General features: G+C 49.3%; 1 protein-coding gene across 3 annotated transcripts in view; it reads right to left on the reverse strand.

The window, feature by feature from the left end:
- Positions 1-23,358, reverse strand: part of COL4A2 (collagen type IV alpha 2 chain) — a 163,189-nt gene that overhangs the window by 43,050 nt on the left and 96,781 nt on the right. For all 3 annotated transcript variants that reach the window (XM_057707666.1, XM_057707667.1, XM_057707665.1), the window contains exons 5-16: positions 17,877-18,011; positions 17,744-17,788; positions 14,610-14,726; positions 13,037-13,108; positions 12,663-12,698; positions 12,493-12,555; positions 10,630-10,665; positions 8,103-8,144; positions 4,935-5,030; positions 3,222-3,257; positions 2,604-2,654; positions 1,436-1,480 (exon numbers count right to left, since the gene is read on the reverse strand). In XM_057707666.1, the coding sequence (XP_057563649.1) occupies positions 1,436-1,480; positions 2,604-2,654; positions 3,222-3,257; positions 4,935-5,030; positions 8,103-8,144; positions 10,630-10,665; positions 12,493-12,555; positions 12,663-12,698; positions 13,037-13,108; positions 14,610-14,726; positions 17,744-17,788; positions 17,877-18,011 (774 nt within the window). The remainder of the gene's footprint in view (positions 1-1,435; positions 1,481-2,603; positions 2,655-3,221; positions 3,258-4,934; positions 5,031-8,102; positions 8,145-10,629; positions 10,666-12,492; positions 12,556-12,662; positions 12,699-13,036; positions 13,109-14,609; positions 14,727-17,743; positions 17,789-17,876; positions 18,012-23,358) is intronic.

A 23,358-nucleotide genomic window follows, 5' to 3' on the forward strand; every position in this document is an offset into this window, starting at 1 on the left:
TCCATCTCCGACACCCCTTCTCCCAAGATGGGCTTTGAAACATTTTAGTTAAACCAACGGGAAGCTTGAAAGCCTCTTCACTGAGAAGTTTTTACTTTTCACTTAAAAAAAATCTCTAATGCTAATGATTGCGTTCTCATTCCCTTGAATACTGACTGAAGGACAAAGTTTACCCTCATGAGACACATCATATCTGGAGAGATATGAAAAGCTTTAAAAAAAAATCTAGAAATGTATCCCCTTTTGTTAAAGAATACGTATGGTAAGGCCCCCCAAATTCAGAACGCCACTGGGATAAAGTAGGCACATTATCTGATTATTGTACGGGATATTTTGAAATCCAGGAGCACGTATGCTGAAAGTCACATCATTCAGAATGAACTAAGATTGGCTTCATTTGATGCTTTCATGTTGGGTCTCTGGTTTAGACCTACTTTCTCTCATACTAGGTGGAGCAGAGGATTCGAAAGTGAAGGCAAACTTCGCTGCTATTACAAGTGACCTCCTCCTTAGAGGTCATCCCATGAGACAGGCCCGGAGCCCTGACAGAGCTGGCGTGACGGCGGAGTCGGCGACCAGGCACCCCGACGGAGCCGGGCCCAGCGCCACACGTCCCGTCCACCCAGCTCAAGCAACGCCACTCGTGCAGGCGTGGGGCAACCCCCGAGGAGCGCTGGGTGAAAAACACAAGTGGAGAGTGGCACAGAAGTACTCCCTTTCCCTGGTCAAATTACGTGCCCGTAAGCATACACAGCCCGCCTGTGCGAGCCCTGGGCTGCCCCAGCACCCGCCCCGCACATGCAGGGGTCTGCACGGGTGATGGGGAGGTTGCATATTCTGTGCCTTAAGACACTGAAGAGTGAAAATAAAGAAATCATCACTTAAAACATCTACTCCTATGTCCTCTCGGTCGTACAAGCTAGCATTCAGACAATTCTCAGCCTGCTATAGATTCTTAAGACATTTCTCAGCTAATGCTTTCTTCTTACAGAAAAGGCCAAAAATCTGTCTGTAGAACACAGGATGAAAACATCAAATTGGGTCGTCACTGAAGATAAGCAAAGTGTCAAAACATGCGAGACCAATATACGAAAAATGTGGGTGGACCGCCGGCCACCGCGTTGGCAACCTTCCTACAGGACACAGGCGGTGACACCAAGGAGGTGGCAGGCAGGAAACCACGGGAGCTGTGGCCGAGGGAGTGGGGTGACGGGAGGCCCAGAGGGACGGGACCCAGGGCTGGCTCGCCAAACGAGAGAGAACGTAAATGAGCTCCCCTGCGCTTCGAGAATGATCTGGGAGGAGGGATTACTTGTGCTACTGTAAACGCGGGAAAGTTTAAAATGTTTTCTCAGGGGATGCCCCAGTCTTCATATGTGACCTTTGCAAGGTGTTTTAGGCCTGGAGGAGACGGCATGTCATGCCTCAGACTTACTTTCTGTCCTGGTGAACCTTTCTCACCGTCGAAGCCGGGGGAACCCTGGGTTGAACAGAAAACAGAAGCAATTAACGGCTTAGAATATGCAGTGATATTTCCCGGAGGGCACGGTCACCTGCCAGGGACTAAAGTAAAATACTTTGCTAAGACAGTATCAAAACCATCTGAAGCCTCCTTTTCTTTCCTAGAGATGGATCATTTTAGGGACACTTTCATGTAATGCATCCTGTCCGCCACTTAAAGAAATCTGGAGAAAGCCATAAACAGGGCAGTAGAAACAGTAAAGCCAGAAAGAGGCCTGCACCCCACTGCCCTCAGGAGCCTCGGTTCTTACTTTTGGAGATTGTAACACATGCCCTTGGAGTGGCTGTGGCCCCCAAGCAGTCACCATAAGGCCACTTTCTCGCTTCCTGGCCCCTGGCTCTGCCCACGTTTTCAGCTCCCTTGGGGCGGGGTTTGGCCAGCTGACTGAGCTCTGGCTGATGGAGTGAGGTCTGCCCTCAGGCTCCCGGGGCCACAGGAGGCTGAGCCTCCTTGCGAGAAGACACCCCCCACTGCCACCCCATCCACCCCACCAGGGACATTTTGTTGAACTCCTATGGCAACAAGAAACTGCCTTCTTTGTTGGGGCCGGCCTACGTTTTTGGTACCACTGAGCAATTCAGCCTAATTCAGGCAGAAACGTGCTTGAGTTCTCTTCCTGCCCCTGCACCAGGTGGAGGTGCACGGTATCAAAAACCACAGTTACTGGGTGAGGACGATGTGTCAGTCCACGCAGGCTCATGACCGACAGCTCATGGAGAGGCCGGACACGGACGGTGGGGGCCGCCTTGTATCAGGGAGCAAGGGGGTGTGCGGAACATCTCTGTACTTTCGGGTCAACTTTGCTGTGAACCTAAGCGTAGGGGATAAGAGGTCCCAACTATTATGTATAAAACAAGCTACAAGGATACACTGTACAACACAGGGAGGAGAGCCAGTATCTTAGAATAACCATCAGGGGAGCAGAACCGTTGACTGTTGTGAATCACTATGTTGTAGATCTGTAACATGACTCTGTGTCGACACATCAACTATACTTCAATAAAAAAATTAAAGAAAAATAAAGTCTTTTTCAAAAACAGACAGTACAAAGCAAAGGGCAGGAGAAGAAGGCATGGTTTACCCGCAGTCCTGAAAAGCCCACGATTCCTTCTTCTCCCTTCAAGGAAACGCCCTAGGAGAGAACAGAGAGACCTGAGGGCGCCCACACGTCACACTGTGCCTGCTCAGGGGTCCACTCGCAGCCCTGACAGTGGCCGGCCCGCTTCCGCGACTCTACTCCAGCTCCACACGCAGCGGAGTCCTAGGCTGTCGGCTGTCCGCCTGGATGGTCACCAGGATGTCACCTGGCATTGTCACCGTGTAAGTGACAACCGGGCGGACTGGGAATACGGGGCAGGTGTGACCCGGATCAGGGAGGGCAGGGCGATTACATAGCTGGACCCCAGCGAGGAAGCCACCGCCAAACCAGCCCCTCCACGGCACTTCTCTTTTAAAGGGTTTAAGATTCATTTATGAACGTCAGAAGGTGTTGGTTAGCTGGTGTTTACTCTGCAGAAAGAAGACATACTAAAGCTGTTTTCTGGAAAACAGCATAAAAAATGATTCTTTCTGTAGACAAAGGGATTGGACACCAGAAGCTGTGGGTTGTTAAGACCCGGACCCAGTCTATCACGGTGATGGGAACACGGAGAATTCGGGAGCCACCCGTGAGAAGCAGCACCTGTATTCCTTAACTTACTTTTATTCCTGGTTCCCCCTTACTTCCTTTTTCACCCTGCGAAGAATATGACAGACAAGACATGCTCATTAATTCAAGAACAGTAATATTTAAAATTGACCAGGATGTATGATATGCGGTGAAAAGTATTTTATAAAACTTTAAACAATGAATATAAATGAATTGTAACAAACGACTCCTAAATTTCGCAGCTTCAAAATTCAAGGCGTAAAATGTGCTATTTCTCCTGGATTTTCACAGATGAAACCGTGTGTTATTTTTGATATGACTGCAGGGCTCTCTCTCTTCTGCCGTGCACTTTCCTTCGGTACCCACAGTGGCAGGGGGCAGGTGCCCAGGGGGCAGACCCTAATGACAATATGCATTTGAGTGAAAGATTTTTAGGTGGGTCCTCTGAGGACAAGGCTTATTTGGAACGTGTTAACATCCTGAGCTAGAATGGCTTTAGAAAGCAATGTTAATTTTATGTGATCAATTTTTTCCCACTCCTCTTAGTCTAAGATGGGGAAAGAAATGTAGTGACTGGCTGGGTCCTTCCCCTGTCCGTCCTAGACCAGCACCCAGGGTCCCTGCAGCTCAAGACTGCCCCCTGCGGGCTGGCCGGGCCCAGACCCAGAACCCATCCCCTCTCGGTTGCAGAAAATGAAGGAAATCTGATTCGGATGCTTGAGCACCTCAGCATGGATCAAACCGCCCCGGCCTCACTCCACCCTGGGCTCCCCTCCTGAAACGGGACAGAGGCTCTGCCTTGCTGGTGGTCAGGTCACCCCCAGGAGACAGAGTCCCTCCGGATCCACCCTGATGACCCTGTGGAGGGCCCCCTCCTGCCTGGCTGACCAGGGACATCCTGCTCTAATCCCAACTGGTACCTAACCGCCTCTTCTTACACGTCACCGCCTCCTCTGTTCTCCCACGAGCCACCTCCCAGGCCACTTCTGTCAACGGTCAACTCGCTCATAATGGCCACAGCTGCCTAGACTGATTTCCCCCACGGTGGGGGTCCAGCCTGCCCCCTCCCACCCACGTCCCATCTTCACAGATACTTGAAAGGCAGGAATCGTGTTCTACATTGGGGATCTGTGACCTTTCATGGCGCGTTTCACCCCGGTCTCCACTCTGCAGCCCTGTGACGTCAGGATTCGACCAGGTCAGTGCTCCAGTCTTTATTAGGCACGAGGGAACCCGAAGGCTTAGGAAGGGTAAGGGGTCTGTCTGAGTGAGTGGGTGGTAGAGAAGGGTGTTAATTCTTATTTAGACTCCAAGAGTATGCTTTGAATCAAACAAAACACTGACAGAAATCTTGAGCCAGAAAACTGATTTTGATCCCAAAAGCCCACAATGCCTCTGCACGCCAGCAAAGAGTGAAAGTAAGTTTTATTTTGCCGAACACGACATTTGCTCAGATAGCTCCGTACCCTGGCACCGAGTTGTGCTCCGACCACTAACTAGGTCTACACTAGAGACTCACGACAGATCTGAGATTTTTAAATGGCTTCTCGTGTGTTTCAAGTTCATCACAATTATTTACAATGATGTACGGATACACGCGTGCCACTGCGATCAGTGTGTTCACGCATCATTTGCCGATGTCGCGGTCAGGGCTTTTCCACTTTGAATGTGACTGTTTGAATAAGACCAAAGAAAGTTATCTTTTTTCTTCCCTTTTTTTTTAGTTCAACTGGGAATACATCAATTTTGGTGACGTCCCTTTACCTTATACTCCTCTGGGAGGATCACATCATGTGGCGGCAGCTCCACGTAGCCATTGTCTGGTGGAATCCCACTGGGTCCCCGCTGTCCCATGTCGCCCTGTGAATGGTTGAGCAAAGCAGTTGTCTTTAAATTGAAAAGACGTGATCAAGGTTGAGCAAAAGCACAGTTCCACCGCAAACTGCTGTTTTTTTTTTAAATTTTTTTTCTTTAAGAACTTTTATTGAGATACAATTGACATACAATAAACTGCATATATTTAAAGTGTACAATTTGATATGTTTTTTCTTATTAGTCACGTATATATGGCAATCCCAGTCTCCCAATTCACTCCTCCCCAACCCCAGCCCCCCTGCTTTCCCCACGTGGTGTCCATATGTTTGTTCTCTACATCTGGGTCTCTATTTCCACCTTGCAAACCAGTTGATGTGTACCATTTTTCTATATTCCGCATATATGTGTTAACGTACGATATTTGTTTTTCTCTTTCTGACTCACTTCACTCTGTATGACAGTCTCTAGGTCCATCCATGTCTCTACAAATGTCCCGATTTTGTTCCTTTTTATGGCTGAGTAATATTCCATTGTGTATAAGCACCACATCTTCTTTATCCATTCATCTGTTGATGGGCATTTAGGTGGCTTCCATGTCCTGGCTATTGTAAATAGTGCTGCAGTGAACACTGGAGTGCATGTGTCTTTTTGAATGATGGTGTTCTCTGGGTATATGCCCAGCAGTGGGGTTGCTGGGTCATATGGTAGTTCTATTTTCAGTTGTGCAAGGAACCTCCATACTGTTCTCCATAGTGGCTGTATCAATTTACATTCCCACCGGCAGTGCAAGAGAGTTCCCTTTTCTCCACACCCTCTCCAGCATTTACTGTTTGTGGATTTTTTGATGATGGCCATTCTGACTGGTGTGAGGTGATACCTCATTGTAGCTTTGATTTGCATTTCTCTAATAATTAGTGATGTGGAGCAGCTTTTCATGTGCCTCTTGGCCATCCGTAGGTCTTCTTTGGAGAAATGCCTATTTAGGTCTTCTGCCCATTTTTTGATTGGGTTCAAACTGCTGTTTTTATCTTTGCGTATTACTCATCACATGCACACCAATTTTACAGTGTTATAATCATAAGATAAAAATCGTACGTAGAATAAAATAATCATAAGGTAAAATTACTTGATTCCTACTTGCATTAATAATCACGTACAATTTATGCACACAAGCTGTTTAGGTTGGTCACAGTTTGGAGCTGTGGAATCATCTCATGATGGCTTTCTATACAAGGAAATGACTAGGTCTGGAGGCTCAGTGTCTCGGTGGTCTTGCTAGGTGCAACACTACTGCTTTCTAAGATTGGTACCACGACATGAGAGATGCCTAAGAAATGAAAGACCAGTCCAGTATCACCACTACTTCACCAGCTAAGGGTCTGTGTTTTTTTTTAAATAATAGAGAGGATAGCATCATCTTTAATAAATATAGTATCTCAGGATTGCTTTAATTAGCTTTTTTATCAGCAAGAAACGCTTTTCTGTGTGGTGCACAGGTGGTGAAACCTTTGATCTGTAACATTCCTGGACAGCTATCCTTGTGTAATATGCTGATTTCACCTCCAGGAACTAATTGACACAAAAAGGAAGCTATTGCCTTTTCTTTTGCTAGTTTCACATATAAACCATGTAATGCAGATTTGAGCCTAGATATCATATAATACAAACAGGAGCAAATTGAGATGATGTATAGCTGAAGAAAGTGGCACGCCACAGTATATTCTGAATGTCTGATAGCATTATACCTAAAGCATACCTAAAAGTGTTCATCTCCCCTTTACCTGTGGGAGCCCTGATATTTTCATTCCTATTTTATTAATATTTGTAGATTATAGACACTGACTTCACTCTCATCCCATCTAATGTACTGCCCTCCCTACTGCCCAGTGGCTTCTTCCCAGGCTTTTCTTCTTGCTTCATTATCTGACTACTTTGTTTTTTTTAAAATGTAGTGTATATTTTCTTTTTTTATTATTATTTATTTATTTTTGGTTGCATTGGGTCTTCATCACTGTGCACGGGCTTTCTCTAGCTGTGGTGAGCAGGGGCTACTCTTCATTGTGGTGCACGGGTTTCACATTACAGTGGCTTCTCTTCTTGCGAAGCACGGGCTTTAGGTGCGTGGGCTTCAGTAGTTGTGGCACACGGGCTCAGCCGTTCTGGCACACAGGCTCGCAGTTGTGGTGCATGGGCTCAGTAGTTGTGGTGGAAGGGCTTAGTTGCTCCGCAGCATGTGGGATCTTCCTGGACCAGGGATTGAACCTGTGTCCCCTGCATTGGCAGGGGGGTTCTTAACCACTGCGCCACCAGGGAAGCCCTTACTATTTTGTTCTTTTCCATTGTACAAGTTTCAACTTTTATGTATTTGGATCTTTCAATGTTTCTCTTTTGTGATTTTTTTCCTATGGGATTCACACAAAGAAGAAAGTTTTTTCCTTGTCACACCTGAGCAGTCCTGGACTGCACTGAGTCCGCTGCTCCGTCACAAAGCAAACTGGGAAGCAAAGTGAAAATGGGCCAACAGCGCAGCCAAGGGAGCAAATCCACCTGGCGGCGGGCACGCAGGTTCTGCAGTGAATGCAGCGGGCTGTGTCCGCGAGGCTCTGCTTGTGGCTGTGGGTGCCCAGCTGAGCTTCTCACACGCTTGACCTCAGGGGCTCCTTTCAAGGGCCACGAGGCCTTTGAGTCTTGGCACCCTGGGTAACTAAGCAGTCCACGTGGGCTTTTTTCTGCCTTTGAGCCCAGCCAGAGCGGCCACGCCCCCGGCCCCTAAGCCGGCCACGCCCCCTGGTCCCTGGGCCGGGTCCTCTTGTCCGCTGCTCCGCGCCTTCCTCAATCTTCTCTGAATGCCCCAAGTCAGAGGACACCCCGGGAAATGCCTTTACTTTCTGGATGCTGAAGGTGGCTGAAGTTAAGCCTGCGTCAGCGGTCCAGGGCTTCTGCATTCTTACTGATTCGTAACCCCCGCTGGAGCCTGTCTGGTAACCTGGCACTTTACAGTGACTGTTTCCTTTGCACACGATTTGTTTGTAGTGCACCTCAAGACAACAGCATAAAACGGAGACATGAAAGTGATCTATCAATATTTCCTAATTCAATCTATTAAGTTTCCTTTACCTTTTCACCTTTTTCTCCATAAAAACCAAGTCCTCTGTTGCCCTGGAAGATAAATGGCTTCTGTAAGTTTAAAGTCAATAATCACAATGAAATAAAATTTACTTTTTTAGAAAAAGAAACCTAGTATCTGTGTATTTGCAACATTACTGGATAACTACTCTTGCATAATATTCTGGCTTTAGCTCCCAGAAACTAATCGACACAAAAGGAAAATTAATCTTTTCTTTTGCTATTTCCATACATAAACTGTATAATACATGTTTAAGTCCAGATATCACATAAAATGAACAGGAGTACGTCGAGATGCTGTACCAGCTGCAGCAAGTGGCACCTCACAGTCTGTTCTGAGCATTCGCTGAGGTTAAAGCTTAAATGGCGAACATTCTGGGCCTCACAAAAATGACATACTGGTGTTTGAATACAGCTGTGCTTTTAAGAAATTTGTATTTTGTATTTTAAGCAAAACCTCAAAAACAGCGGACCGAGAACAGCTGCTCTGTCACCCTTGGGAACACTTTGCCATTTGCCTTTTGAAATGTATTTTATTGTTCAAATCCTGCCCACCAGGAAGTTGACTATTATTGATTGCCTACTCGCGGTCCTGGGCTTGGACAGTCCGGGGCCCTGCTGACTGCTTCTCTCTCCTTGAATCCTGTGCACCACATGATGAGCTCGGGCATCACAGCTGGGGACAGTGTCGTACCCTTGGACCAGAGCCTCACAGTGAACAAGTGGCGGAGCTCAGGTCTGATCCCAGGTCCCCCTAACTCTTCATCCCGCGTACACTGACGCTACAGGTTAGGGTCTCAGAGCGTTTCCTTGGGTTCTGGCCCCTCTGGACTCAGAAAGCAGCCATTTCCTGCCTTGGGTCCCATGTTTGAAGGCCACGATTCATAGCCTCCTCTGTCTCAGAGTTTCTAGTTTTGGTAAAATAACCCTAATTTCACAGAAAGATTTCCTCCCCTTTTAATGCTGGTGTTCTTTGGGTTTAGCCAAACTTTTCATCTTCCTTTTTGCTTACGAGGCAAAGCTAGGCCGGCGACCTAGCAAGTGTTTGACAGTCTCACGGGGGAAGCTGCCACGCGTGGGAGGGCTGACGGGACACAGTGCCGGAAGTAAGCCTGAGGGACCGGCCACACGACAAACCCACGCGTGTCACGGAAAGTCCTCTGTTCTCTGACTCCCAGCAGCTTTGCTTCCTTCCCGGGGCCTCTACATTCCCATCGGGACAAAGGATCCCGCGGGACCCTATCTGATCTGTCTCTGCACCAGACCGTCCGCCCCCCCTCTGATGCCCAGAGAGTTTCTGCAAATAAAAACAAAGCTTTTAATTAATTTTTGCTTTTTCTTTGCTTCTTTCCCACCCGGCTGGGGGCTGAAATCAAAGCACAGAAGTGCAGCCAGGCCCGATGAATCGAGAATGACATTTGCTTGGGACCCCAAGGTCCCCCTGCCTCAAGAGCCGGTGGCCACGTGACCAGGAAGTGACCGGGTGGAGGGTGAGGGCCGTCTGTGCTGCAGCCAAGCAGGGATGTGAGGTGACCTCGGGGCTCAGCCGCCCCATCCTACATCCGCTTCTCTTGGCGCTGGGCCGTTCCCAGCCTGCCCCAGGCCGCCGGACGGTGGGGAGCCCGGCGGTGGAGGCAGCAGCCCTGACGCGCTCCAGCCGCAGCCGGAAGCTGTGTCAGAGGTGATGGGAGCTGGGGCTGGGGTGGTGACAGCTGAGGTCCCCAGGCGGTCGCAAAAATGGGGTTTCTGTGGGGCAGGCCTGGGAATGGACAGGCCGGGAGATGTTCTTGGCCACATGCAGGCCACGGACCGGTTCTGAAACGTTCATAATGGTGGCCCAGTATTCCTGACTCACGTCGAGTGTTGACTAAACACTTCCCTCACCTACCTCCTACTGTGTGTCTTGGACATTTAGTTAACTTTCCCAGGTCCTGTTAAACCCTAATTCTGCCTCCAGGCTCCTAACAAGCCACCTACTGTGCTGTGCTCCAGCCAGCTGACTCATCTTTCTCTGACGAAAACGCAGGATAGCGTTGGGTCGGAGCCTGGCCTGAAACGCACCGAATGCATCCCTGGAGGCTGACATCACACGGTGCCAGAACCTACCCGTATCCAGGTGAGAAGCACGCCGTCAGCTCCCTACACAACTGTAGCGCCGTCTCGTCCCTTCTTGTACACGAACACGTGCGGAGGGGCACGAGCTGTCCCTGGTTTGTTCCAGTCTACGTTTCTAACCAGACAGTCACCAGTTGGACTTTCATGTAACCACAGGAGTGCTATGTGATTTGCAAACAACAAGCCGCTCACTACATCCACTTAATTACTTCATGTGACCATCCAGGTGCACCACTGCATTTATCCTTGGAGTTTATAACACTGTCTTAAAACCCTACAAAACGGTCCTCATCATGAGATAAACAATATAGCTGTCAACCAAGTACTTCCGTGGTCAAGAAGGACATACACAAACACGTAAGGCCCCCCTCCCCTCTCCCTTAGCCCACCCCCACCAACTTACTGGCTGTCCTTTTGGTCCAGGGGGTCCGGGAGGTCCCTGCACAAATACAAAGAAATGTGTAAACTGTTTTCTTTATCCCAGAACCCAGATAACATCTGCTAGAAAGCTCTGGGAAAGCCATTCACTGTGTATTTAGAACACTGGGGAGTATGTATAGAGGTTTCTAACACATTTGTCTCGGCGGGGATGCAGGGCTGGAGGGTTGAGGCGGGGGTCAGGTCCAGTTCTCAGGATTCGCTGGCTGTCCACGCACAGCTGTTTCTGGTTTGCTTTTCCGAGTTCAGGCTTCTGACTTGACCCCCGTTCACTCTGATCCCTTTGCGAGGTCCCAGGCCCCGTCACCCCAGAGACGGCTTCTGCTGGCTTCCTCGGAGGTCCCCCATGGGGCAGCACCCTGCACTTTCTGCTGGTGGGCCAGCCAATGTGCGCGGGCAGAGTTCATCGCCATCCAGGCCAGTCTGCAGGGTTGAGACTCCGCCTGCCAACATCAGCATGTGTCTTTCTGCAGAGCACTCCGTGTCAGCGCCACACGTAGGACAAACGTTTTAAAAATGCTTTAGAGGAGCAATTTGTGTTGAAGTACAAAGAAGCGGATGGGGTGGAGGGCGTGGGAGATTTTAATGGTTCACAGGAAGACCCTGAAGCTGTCACCTCGGCTAGGGAGCCAGCGGGTACCAGCTGCTATTTCAGATCTCCCTGCCCTGGGCACGTAAAGCGTGAAACACTCAAACCCTGTGCACGTGTGCCGTGAGTCAACAGCTGTGTGTGCAGGATAGCAGAGAGCATTTTGTCACATAAGCCCCGTCTCATTCCTTTTGGCCAAATCTCACAGCCAGAGGGCTGCTTGGGAAAGTGACTGTCACGGCACCAGGGAACTGTGCTTCGTGGAAACATGATCAATTATTATTACTTATTATCAACAGTCTGAAGGAAAGAATGAGGGCTCCCACCCCCAGCTGCTGGTGTGACCACATCTTCCTAGACACACGTGTGTCCACTGCCTCTCTGTCAAGAAGCTGACACCAGTCTCCCTGCACTGCCACCTCCATCTTGAGCAGCGGTTTTCTCTGAGCAGGGCTCTCCCACCTGCAGCCAAAAGCTTTCTTTGAATCACTGAAGGCCTGTTGTCTTATCATAAAAGATGTGGGGAAGGAGAGAGTCAGGCACTCTGCAGCAGCCAGTTCCTCTTCTGGTCCCCCGTGCAGCAGGGGGGGCCCACGGCGGCCAGGCCCCTCTCCTTCCCGCTCCCGCCCTCCTCGAAGCAGGCTCCCCTTCACTCAGGGATTTGTCCTGTCATACCTCACTCTCTCATCTGATTTGCAGGAGGAGGGAACACCTGCAGGCCGTCACTCAGGTGGGTTACTAGGGCCACTTTGCTAATTGATGTCCAGTATCTCACTTGTTATGATGGCCATGCCCAGGTGCAGTGCACCTGCTCTAATGGCCACGCCAGGTGTGATATACCTGCTCTGAGGGCCATGTCAGGTGCGACGGCCCTGTTGCTGATGGCCATGTCTAACAGAGCCCACTTCTTCCTTAGACCTATCGGACTCTGGTCTGCTTTGCCAGGGATGCCAGGCCCTTGTCAGCCGGTCAGGTGTGGGGCTGGGAGAGCTTGTGTGTGAGTGGAAGGGCACCCGGCCAGCACCAGGTCAAAGTCTGACCTAGTTGGCAGCAGCCTGGTGACCACACATTCCTCGTCCTCATTCTTCAACAGGTCGTGCAAAGGACGACCTGTCTGGTCCTGGCGACCACAAGCATCAGTTGTATCGCGAGGCTTTCACAGCATCTGCAGGAGAAGGAACTGCATCTCTAGAGGATGCTTGACGACCTGAAGGACGAGCACATGAGCCTGGTACTTACTGGTCTTCCTGGAGCTCCAACCGGACCCATCTGTCCCACGGGCCCAGGGCGGCCGGGAGGCCCCTAAGGACAGGCAAGCAGAGAAGGCTGTTAGCAGAGGCAGACCGGAGTGTGGAGCCCAGAGTTCTTCAAGTTTGTCTGCATGATTCTCTACTAAGAAGAATGCTTACCTGGAAACCGACCAGCCCGGGCTCTCCAGATTCCCCCTAGTTGAGAAGAAATAGTTTTTAGAGTGGTAGCTTTTGAGCATCTGTAGATTTAGTGACGCTTTATTGCAGTGTTGGCAATGAGCATTGAAAGTGTATCCTCCGTCTCAGGACTGGTGATATACCTGGGTGTTGTGAATGTGGGAGGGCTACGCCCATAGGTAGTATAAGACTGAGCACGGCCTGCAGGGCAACGAGAGGATTTTTAACCAGTCGTGATTCTGGACCATTCCATCACCCTCTGCACCCTCCACTCCAGAGTTCACTTGGAAATGAACTGTGTTAATCGGGGATTTACACGGGGGCCCACGGTCACACCCCCACCTCTATCCACTTACCCTGTATCTGTCTCGTTCCTCTTTAGGCAGGGCGTAGGGCTCGCCTTTCTGCCCTTTGGGTCCTTGGGGCCCCTAAATTAGCACATATACCAAAGGGAGAAAAAATGAAGAAAACACTCCGTTAGCATTCAGTGCAGCGATCGTATCTGGATGATCACATATCGCCTTTGACGGGCAATGTCTAGCTGTTCTTACGGCCAATGCTGGTTATTCTGAACACCAGTCTCTACCTTACCCACAAGGGTGAGAGTTTTACTTTCACACTTACCCAATAGCATCCTTCTCAAAGTTAAAATGGAAATACTCTGTAGGATTTAAATTATTTTCAGAGACCCAAGTGAATGTCCAGTAAACGAATCCTTTCCTCTACCAACCTGTTCTTTTCTTTGTAATCATACTATTCTGTCTGCTTTGGCATTCCGTACTAAAATGTCAACACATTCACTCTGAAGCACCATGTGCGCAAGAGATACTGGGTCATCCTTTAAAAACGGAATTGTGTCAAATACACACAATGCGTGCACACGTACGTACGCGTACACATCTTTCAATACCTATGTATAAAATCAATATTTTAAAGTGACGGATGTTTATTGATAATGAAAGCTATGCTATTAGAATAGAAGAGAACACAGCGTAGCTTACTGAAAAGTTGAATGACATGGAAAAGAAACAGCCAGTGAGGAGGAGCTGGAAGGTGGAGGTGTGAGTGTGACCAGGAGTCCATCAGCTTCGGGGAAACGCAGTGAAGGTGTTACGACTGCCCTTCTCTCACCTTAACATGTTTTTTTTTTTAATAAAAAGTTTTGCCAAAAAATGTTGGTTTAACCCTGAATTTGCAATATATTGGTGGTAAGAACGGGTAGCAATATAGTACCAAAAAATACTGCAGGATTCTTTGCAAAGACCCTAAAAATTAAATGAGGCCACAAAACAGATCATTATATGAAAGTTCTTCCATGAAGAAAAATAAAGTCTACCTTGTATCTCCTGGAGAACGTGATTGTTCTTTCATATCACAAAGCGTGTTAGACTCTAATAAAGGTGATGACTAATAGAGAATTTCGTCAGGGTTTAAGCTTTTTAAACTTTTAGTTCCACGATTCCACTGTTATTCACTGTTATCTGAATTGGAGCTTGGGAGAAAATGAAGGGACACTTGGGACACTGTAGGGGTGAACCATGAAGCCAAACCCACTACTTTCTTCCTCATGTTTAAAGGAGGAATCGGAACACGGAGCTATTTGAATCCAGGAAGAGCACACCCGGATGTCGTCCACAAAACCTCAGCAGGGGGTGTGTGCTTTATCCTGATCACTGACCCAGCATGGGAGCCACAGTTTCCGGGGGGTAAAGGCAGGCCCAGCACGTGCCTCCACCGCCCCCCCCCCCCCCGCCACCCCCTCACTGTCCTGTGAGCAGCAGGCAGCCCACCCTCCTCAGAGAGCTTCACGAAGATAATTTCTCAAAGGGTCCTCTGCGGGGCCTCCTGAAAGCGAGACCTGTCATGCGTTTCCACCACCCAGATTCTAGAGCTGACCACTGGAACAGCCCGAGCGGTGCCCATACTCACGGGGGGCCCGAGGAAGCCGCCAGGGCCCACGGGTCCCGGGTAGCCCGTGTCCCCCACGGTCCCGTTGCAGCCGTCGTAGCCAGGTGGTCCTCTGGGCCCGCCTTGCCCGGGATGTCCCTGGAAACAGAGAAGTGAGTTGAGTCTTCAGCCCACAGCGGTTTCGTTTTCACAGCTTACATCTCAGAAGAGATGCCCCTGGCATGAATCCAAGCACCAAGACAACTCAAAATGAACCAATGGATGAATGAAGAACGAAGTCATCGAAGGCACACAGGTGTCCTTCTGGGCAGCAGAGGGCCTGTGAGACAAAGTCCCGTGTCCCACCAGGTTTGGTAAGAAGTCACCCGTCTTGGATGTCTCCTGCCTTGCTTCCTTGGGCGATGGGGAGGGCTGTTTTAGCAGGAACAGGAGAGGGTAGGTTGAAACATTCTAGAAAAAAATCTAGAAGCAGCTGCTGCTTGGGGCTGAGGAGGATCAGCTGTGCCCAACGGAATTCTAGACGGAGGAGGACCGCCCACGTCCCAGATGGGTGACAGGCACACCTGCATAGGGACTTTATCACCGGCTTAGCTGCAGGCAGAAGAACGGGTTTCCTTATTGGCTTTCTTCAGGAACATGACTTTTTAGATTTTAGACACGAATGGAAAGCACGTCAGGCGTTCTGAGATGCCAGGTGGGGGCGGGAAGGCAACGGGATCCCATGCGTCTTTCGAATAACTCGGGGTCAGGCCAGGTCTGTGGGCGTCTCAGCTGCATGGATCTGGCTCTGGAGACATCGGGGGTCAGGTTAATAATCTACACTTTACGGTCTACGAGACCACAGCCTGTTTTGCTGTTTCTTTACACAATAGATGTTTGGATACATGCTTTCTTACTGCGCAATTTCTTTAAAATTTTGGTTTTCTTGATAATAGACCAAACATACATTCCAGAGTGATTTTTGAGGCCAGTGGGCTGTCTTTCAGGTTTACTTTGAGAAGTCTGCAAAGTTTCAAGGCAAATGAACAAGCCCTACACAGAGTGCCTGTACCCTGAATGATATTAAGAAATAGAACAAGAAAAGTAGAATTTTTCTTTTGTTCGCACCTTCCTTTGCTTCTGATGTTCAGAGCCGCTGCTTTCACGGGCGCCATCAGATAAGAGATCCAACAGGCCTTCCAGTCAACCCTGACTGTCCCTGTAAACTGCGAGACACAATCTCCCTGGTATTGGAGAGCCAGCTGCTTTTTGGTCTTCGAAGCAGAGGCCTCTTTTTCAGGGGCCTCTAAAAGCTGACCTGCAAATTCAGAAATCTGGCTCTGCAGGTGTTCTCCTCACGGTCGTTAGGATTCCGTGCTCCTTTCCTTAAAACGTGCCCCCGAGGGCCTCACTCTCCTCCTGAATTCTCTGTCTGCTGTTGGTCTTTCTGACTCCCTTAGAATCGGTCTGTCATTTGAAATTGCACGCCCATCCGACACTAGTTTGAAATTGCCCTTCAAAGAAAAATTTCAACTCTGTCGAGCTGTATGTCTCGTGTTCGACATCTAACTAGGCCCATTTCCGTAGGATACAATTCTCAGGTTTTACTGCACATCACTTGTAATATACGACTTCTAAACAGCTAGGACCATCAGGTCCCTCGAACTCTGTGTTCGCTAGGTGCTTAGATACAGCAAGTGGCGTGTACGTTAAGTCCCTGCGGAGCATCCAGCAGACATCGGCAGTTAAGGGGCCTGTCTTCAGCAGCCAGGACCTTCTGCAGAAGATGACCAGTTATCTGCTCACCACGGTCACCCCTCCACACGATGACGACTTGCTTCCGATATTAAACGCGTGTGAGATGGAAAAACGAATGAAAACGTGATCCAGGTTAGTGCCAGTATTCTTCCACACTGTCACTCCATTTAAAGCTCAGACTTCAGCTTCCAGAGGACCACACTGAGGGACAGGCCAACGGGTCCAAAAAAGCACGTGAAAAATGGGCGATTTCGTTCGAGGCGGCTGGTAGGAAAATACTTTTGTTATTTGTTCGACCCTTGAAGACTGCGGATTCTTCAACGCTGCCAACTTCTGAAGAGTCTGACTCACGTGAGAGTTATTTCCTTGCTTGTTCACAGCTGCGTGTTGTCCCTGATGCGCCCCCTGCGGCGACACGGAGCGCCGCTGGCCCGTGGGTCTCAGGGCCTGGGACGCGGGGCTTCCTTTCTTTAGCTCTGTCTTCTGTTGCAGAAGTCTCCTTGAACGTGGAGCTAAAGCTCTGAAGGAAAAGCATGAATTCCCTGCGAATGCTGTCCACTCATGCCCTTCCCCTTCTCTCCTGCAAGGGAGCGGCCCCGCTCGTGGGCCTGGGGCGTGAGGACTCTCTCTCCCTGTGTGTGTGTGTGTGTGCGTGCGTGTGTGTGTGTGTGTGTGTGTGTGTGTACGAGCACGGTGATAGACAGCGTGTGTGCAGGGTAAGGGTGCAGACATCTGCATGTGTGTGAAGCTCCGGGGCCAGATGGCCTGAGACTTTGGCGGCAGAGGGATGGGACGGGTCTAAATGTGCGATAAACACATTTATCCTGGAGGCTTGGGATCTGCAGGAAGCCGGCCCTGGGAAATCTGCTCCTGGGTCCCGTGAAGAAGGCTGTGAGTCAGACTGCTTTGTTTATTTTCTTATGCCACAAGAAGGAAAGTAAACTAGGTTAGAAAAACACATTTTATTGCATTTTGAGAGTTTCTCATGGACAAAGCATGCCTTTCGTCTTCTCATCTATGTGAGGTTACTACCAGGAATTTGAGAAGCTGCACAGGCTTCAGGATGGCCCTGCTCTTGGCTGGACTACTTTATATTCAGGTAGTTTGGAGTTCAAACAAAATGTTAAGACTGGCTCTTTCTAGCACGTCTGTGCAGCTTTTTATTACAAAACAACGTCCAGTTTTAGCAAAGTAGCCTCAGTTCTGAAGCCAAGTCCAGAAGAACGTTTACAAAAGAAACAAGTTGTCCAATATCTGACTGGAGTCCAGGAGAAAAAATATGCACATAGAGCCCCACAAGTTTTTTTTTTTTTGCTATAAACAAGAAAGGGGGGCTAGTTAGACGTGTCTGTAAGTCATAAATGCATTGTTTTGCATGTGTACAATGTCTTAAAATCCGAATCTTATGAAGAACTTACGGGAATTCCATCGGCACCAGGGAATCCGGAAACACCTCTTGCTCCCTGTGAAGAAGACAAACAGACTTAACGAAGGCCAAGACACCCCCACCCTTCAAACAACGCGAGAGACACCCACAGTTACCGTACGTACCACGTCTCCCTTCGGTCCTGTGATCCCGGGAGCCCCCCTTTCACCCTTGTCCCCTTTGCGACCTTGCAGTCCTGGGAACCCTTGCAGCCCGGGGGGCCCGGTGTATCCCTGGGGGCCCACTGGTCCTGGCTGGCCCTGTAGAAACAACACACGTTCAGTTTCCGCAGTTCATAAGCATGCGTGAGTGTTTCCACCATGCTGCTTTTGAAACCACACTTTTCGTTCTCAAGGAGCTGCCGTCTTCAGAAGCATTATATGCAAACCACCATCTTCTACCACGAGAGCCACAGTGTGATGTCTGGCTAAGAAAGAAGCCATAGAGTTCAAAGGGGAAACTATTAAAGGTGAGAAAAAGATGATTCTAAATTACCAACGTGATGTTATTGTGAAATGCTCACGTTGGGTTGGGAGGAAAGAATCAACTTACTTGGATCTTTAAAAAATCCTTTCCGTATAAAAGAATGCGCCAAACAATTTTCTAAGATTTTACCTCTGTCTCAGAATGATGCATTCAATAGGTATGGAAATGCGACTGCCATCCAGATATCAAAGTGACCCCCAAATGTTTAAGTGATTAGAGAATCTCTCCTTCTGGACACACACACGAGTGTGCGTGCGTGCTCACACAAAGGAAAAGGAAAAGGTTTCTGAAATATGTAAAATGTACGTCCATCCCCGTGAGGACGGCTATCGTTAAAAAAAAAGGAAAGACAAAATTACATGTTGGTGAGGACGTGGAGAAATTGGAACCCTTGTGCTCTGTCGGTGGGAATGTAAATGGTGTGGTCACTGTGGAAAACAGCATGGTGATTTCTCAAAAAATTAAATGGAGAATTACCATGCGACCCAGCAATTCCACTTCTTTCCAAAGAATTGAAAGCAGAGACTTGAACAGCCATTTCTACACCCGTGTTCACTGCAGCATTTTCCACAATTGCCGAAAGGTGGAAGCAGAGTGTCCACTGATGGCTGCTGGATAAACACGGTGTGCTTTCTGCATACAATGAACCATTATTCACTTTAAGAAGGAGGGAAATTCTGACACAGGCTGCAACATGCGGACCCTCAGGACATTATACCGAGTGAAACGAGGCAGCCACAAAGGGACAAATGCCGTCTGATTCCACTAAGATGAGGTCCCTAGAGGAGTCACAGTCATGGAGCCAGAGAGTACAGCAGAGGTGGCTAGGGGCCGGGGGAGGGGAGTGGGCAGTAAGGGTTTAACGGGGGCAGAATTTCAGTTTGGAGAGATGAGAAAGCTCTGGAGATGATGGCGATCACGTCTGCACAAAATGGGAATGTGGTTAAAATCACTAATCTGTACAAAAATGGTTCAGATGGTACATTTCATGTTACACGTTTCACCACAATCAAAATAAAAAGATGAAAACGGGAATGCAGCGCCCTTATTATTGGAACTGATGTATGCATCACTGTTAAATTTTAACGAACCTCCCAGGTTAGCCCAAATTAAACAAACAGAGCAAAAACACCCCAACCAACTCTGTCTTGATTCCTCGGTAGATGAACGAGTCTGCGGTTTACTCACCGCACAGAACCTTTCTCTGCGAAGGCTCATCTGCGCTCACGTTTCAACTGTCCATTGCCTTTAGATGAAGGGGCTACGGAGACATTGTTTCTAGTCTTCTCTTTCATTGCATGTAAGGAGCCTTCCTTATATAAACTGTGCAGCTAAGACGTTTGTCTGCCTTTGCAGAATGTTTTAACCTGTCCTCAGCATCGCACACCACTGAGGGGAAGTGAGCACTTTCAGATGCAGCCCGAGGTGTGGCGCTCACGTCACAGACAGAATTGGTGGGAAGGGCGTGGGGAGACCCTGCCTCTGAATGTCACTGTCATCCCCACGCTGCCCCTTCCTTTAGGTGTTGCGCCCCAGGCGTGGAGGCAGCAGTGAAGGAGTGCCTTTGGGGTGGAGGATACAGATGGAGACTGAGACCCAGTTCGATTTCTGAGACCCCAACGCCTCAGACCCCTGCCTCCTCCGACGAAGGGGAGTTTGGGGGCCCCTCAGGGCCAGGGCTGCTTTTTAGGGATGGTGGGTTCTCTGCTCTCCCCGCACGAGTTCCAGGGAGGCCAGCGGGTGCAGAAACCAGCCAGTGCTCCCCTGGAGTAGCCTGACCGCACGTATCATGCATCCCGGCGAAGCCAGCGGATCTGAATCTTTGGAGAACGTGAAAAAGTGGTTGGGAGGACTGTGGTACAAGATGGGTAGCCCTGACCTTGGACACATGACATCCTTGTCTAGTGCCCGGGGGTCTGGGTATGCTACATGATTCGGAAGTTTGGAGACAAACGTGCTCTTCCTCAGCTGTGCTCGTTTCCGTGCCTCTAACCCTCCAAATTCCGCGGACCACCGGAGGCCCCTGTTTGTTGGTGTTACAGGGAGCAGCCTTTGGGGATAAAGTGTCATCAGTACCGTCACTTCTGTTGTCCATCAACTACATCTCTATCCGGGGGGTGACTGTCTAGCACCAACTAAGAGGGACCGTGTCCCGTTCACCCTAACGGAACACGCACGTCTCAGTGAGGAAAAGCCTCACCGTCTCCCAAGTTCACTAACCTCTCCTGATTCCCTTTGGTGGGGAGAGTGACTAATGACAGCATGTTCTCATTTTCCTCCCATTGTCCGCAAACTTCTTTTAAATGTTTGTTTCTTGGACGGGAAATCTGACTTTGGGAATAAAACTCCGGTCTTTCCTCTCCTGGAATATGCCATCACTTTTTTTTCTTTTTAGTGAGGTGAAATTCCCATGCCACAAAGAAGTGGCTTCAGGCACCTTCACAATGTCCTCTATCCATCCCCTCTGTCTGGTTCCCAAATACTCTCATCACCCCAGAGGTGATCCCACACCCGCTACCAGCATTCTCACCACCCCGACTCCAGCCTCTGGAACCACCCATCGCTTTCGGTTTCTGCGGGATACACCCATTCTGGATATTTCATGTAAATGCAATCGTTCGAATGATATACGACCTTCTGCGTCTGGCTTCTTAACATAATGTTTTTGAGGTTCATCCATGTCGTAGCTTACGTCAGTACTTTATGTACTTTTACGGCTGAATAAGATGCCGCTGTGTGGAGAAACCAGTCGCTTGCAGTGAACAGTGCTGCCGGGAGCATGCACGGGCCACTACCTGAGTCCCCGCTCTCAGCTCTCCTGGATCTACACGCGGGAGTGGAATGGCTGTATCACATGGTAACTGTTGAGCTGTTTGAGGAACCATCAGACTGTTTTCCATAGCGGCTGCTCTCTCTTACATCCCTGCCAGCAGTGCGTGAGGGTCCTAAGTTTCCCCACGTCCCTGCCAACATTTATTTTCCACTAAAAAAAGACAGCCCAGAGGGTGTGAAAATGGTGTCATTCTGAAGAGCTCATCTTGAGCTTCTGACAGATGGAACATTTCATAAAATTCCCTCCAGTTTCTGCCCCGGGGAAAAGCCAGGAAGAGCCTGGAGGGAAACTGAAGTGTTCCCTTGTCCTGCAGGAGTGGTCCCTCAGACTAGTTCTCAGTGCAGATCCTGCAAGTCTGGGACTAAAAGGACAGTGACGTGAAGGTCCGAGGACCTTGGTATGCATGCTTCGGTCATCAGGGATGAGATTGTCCCTAGGATATCCTGCCCACCAGGGCATCTAGGGTGTTTGCAAAGAACAGCTGGAACGATGGGTAACAAAACGGATTTTCCTCTGTACTAATCATCATCCTTATCAGCTTCCAGCCTCAGACGAAAAGTCTCGATCGGAAAAGTTATTTCCATCTCTTCCTTTCTTTTTGTAATAAGTGATGTTAAAAATAAAAATTACCTCAGAGAGAGTAGGACTGTAGCTTAACAGTCTTTGCATAAATTTCCAAAGCTCCTAAGATTCCTGCAATATACTTGATAAAAGTATTCCCACAAAATACTTCTCAAAAGCCAGCAGACATCTGGAAAGGAGCTGTAAGCCTGTGTGCTCTGCGCCCGCCCACCAGGGAGCTTGATTCATGTGATGTATCGTTTCCTAGGAAACGAGATAATGAAAGGATCCTGTAAATCCTGCATCTCCTGGGAGGAACCACTGTGAAAGGGTTCAGAACATGGTTCTTCTCATTTTACCCCCAGGACAAGTGCATGAAGCAGGCATCACCCCCACGTGGGAGGGGAGACAACGGGGTCTGGAGGGTTAGGGTGAGGGTTAGGGTTAGGGTTAGGGATGACTGATGCATTTAGGTCTGGGGACGGGGTGGATTCCATCTTCCACGACACCGCTGCTGCTCAATCAAGGTCCCTGAACTGTGTCAGCACCACCTGGGAACTTGCAGGAAATGCAGATCCTCAGGCCCACCCAGCCCTCCTAGGGCGGCACTGACCATGGTCCCAGCAGGGTTCTTTGCACAGTGACGTTTGAGGAGCCCTGCAGGACCCCACCCTCCTTCCCTTCCTGCAGTTCTCATGGGAGGAGGCAGGTATGTCTTCACATGCAAGAGAAGTCCCCTAGGCTGGAGGCTGCATCTCAGAAGAAAGGTCCGGCCTGCGGAGCCGGGCACAGGAAAGTCTAATATTCATGTCTGTGGAAGACCATTTCTAATTAAGTTTTCTTGTTTGTATGCTTCAGTGGTCTCTGTGAGAAGGAACAAACTTTGATCGCTGTTAGGAGGGAGGGGTGCACACAGACTCTCCCTTTAGGAGATCTCTCCTGGAGGCTGAGTGGGACGTCCAGGGTTAGTTTTGGAAGCTGGAGTCTGGACGGGCTGGGCGCATGAGTCCAGACTTGAGCGCACATTGCTTAAATACCACGACGGTGGAGGGAATGCACTTCAAGCCCCGAGACACTTACTAAGCTTTCATGAACTTGGAATTTTCACTTCTGAGAAAAGGGACAAAATAGATCTGCCCACATGCTGAAAACCCCCGCAACTTCTCCGAAATAAAGGTGGAAGACAGATGATCACTCAAGGCCCGGAGCAATCACGCCTCCCAGGCAAACAACCCCAAGGAAGTGCCCGTTGCCACCCAGTTCAGTAATCTTAACAGGCGCGCCTCGGGTAAGGGAGTAAACAGTTTCATTTATCAGGGAAGGATAAAGAGAAACGTTTCCAAGGCTCAGACCTGCTTCATTGCACATCGGGATTTTTCATCTAAGGTACAGTATTTTCCTGGTGGAATGAGAATGAGCTTTTCATGCCTTCCTGGCTCACATCTGAATAGCAGGAAATCCCTTCTCCTTCCTCAGTGTACTCTTCCTGTCGCGCCTTTTATGGGCTCCGGGCGCTCCTCCAGACACCCACATCCTCTCCATCCCCTGGCGGCCCCTCCCCTCCGCCTTCCCGGCCCTTCGGATGCTGCTGCAGTTCTCTGTGACCTTCAGGGGATTCCAGCCCAAGGCCCAGCTCATTCCGCGAGCTGTTCACACACATTTGAGAACATGTCAAACTGCCCCAAGGCTGGAAGGACCAGTTTTCAGGATTCGGGAAAATAATTTGT

The sequence above is a fragment of the Hippopotamus amphibius genome, chromosome 14 (genome assembly GCF_030028045.1).
Source record: "Hippopotamus amphibius kiboko isolate mHipAmp2 chromosome 14, mHipAmp2.hap2, whole genome shotgun sequence".
In the NCBI taxonomy this organism is placed as follows: domain Eukaryota; kingdom Metazoa; phylum Chordata; class Mammalia; order Artiodactyla; family Hippopotamidae; genus Hippopotamus; species Hippopotamus amphibius.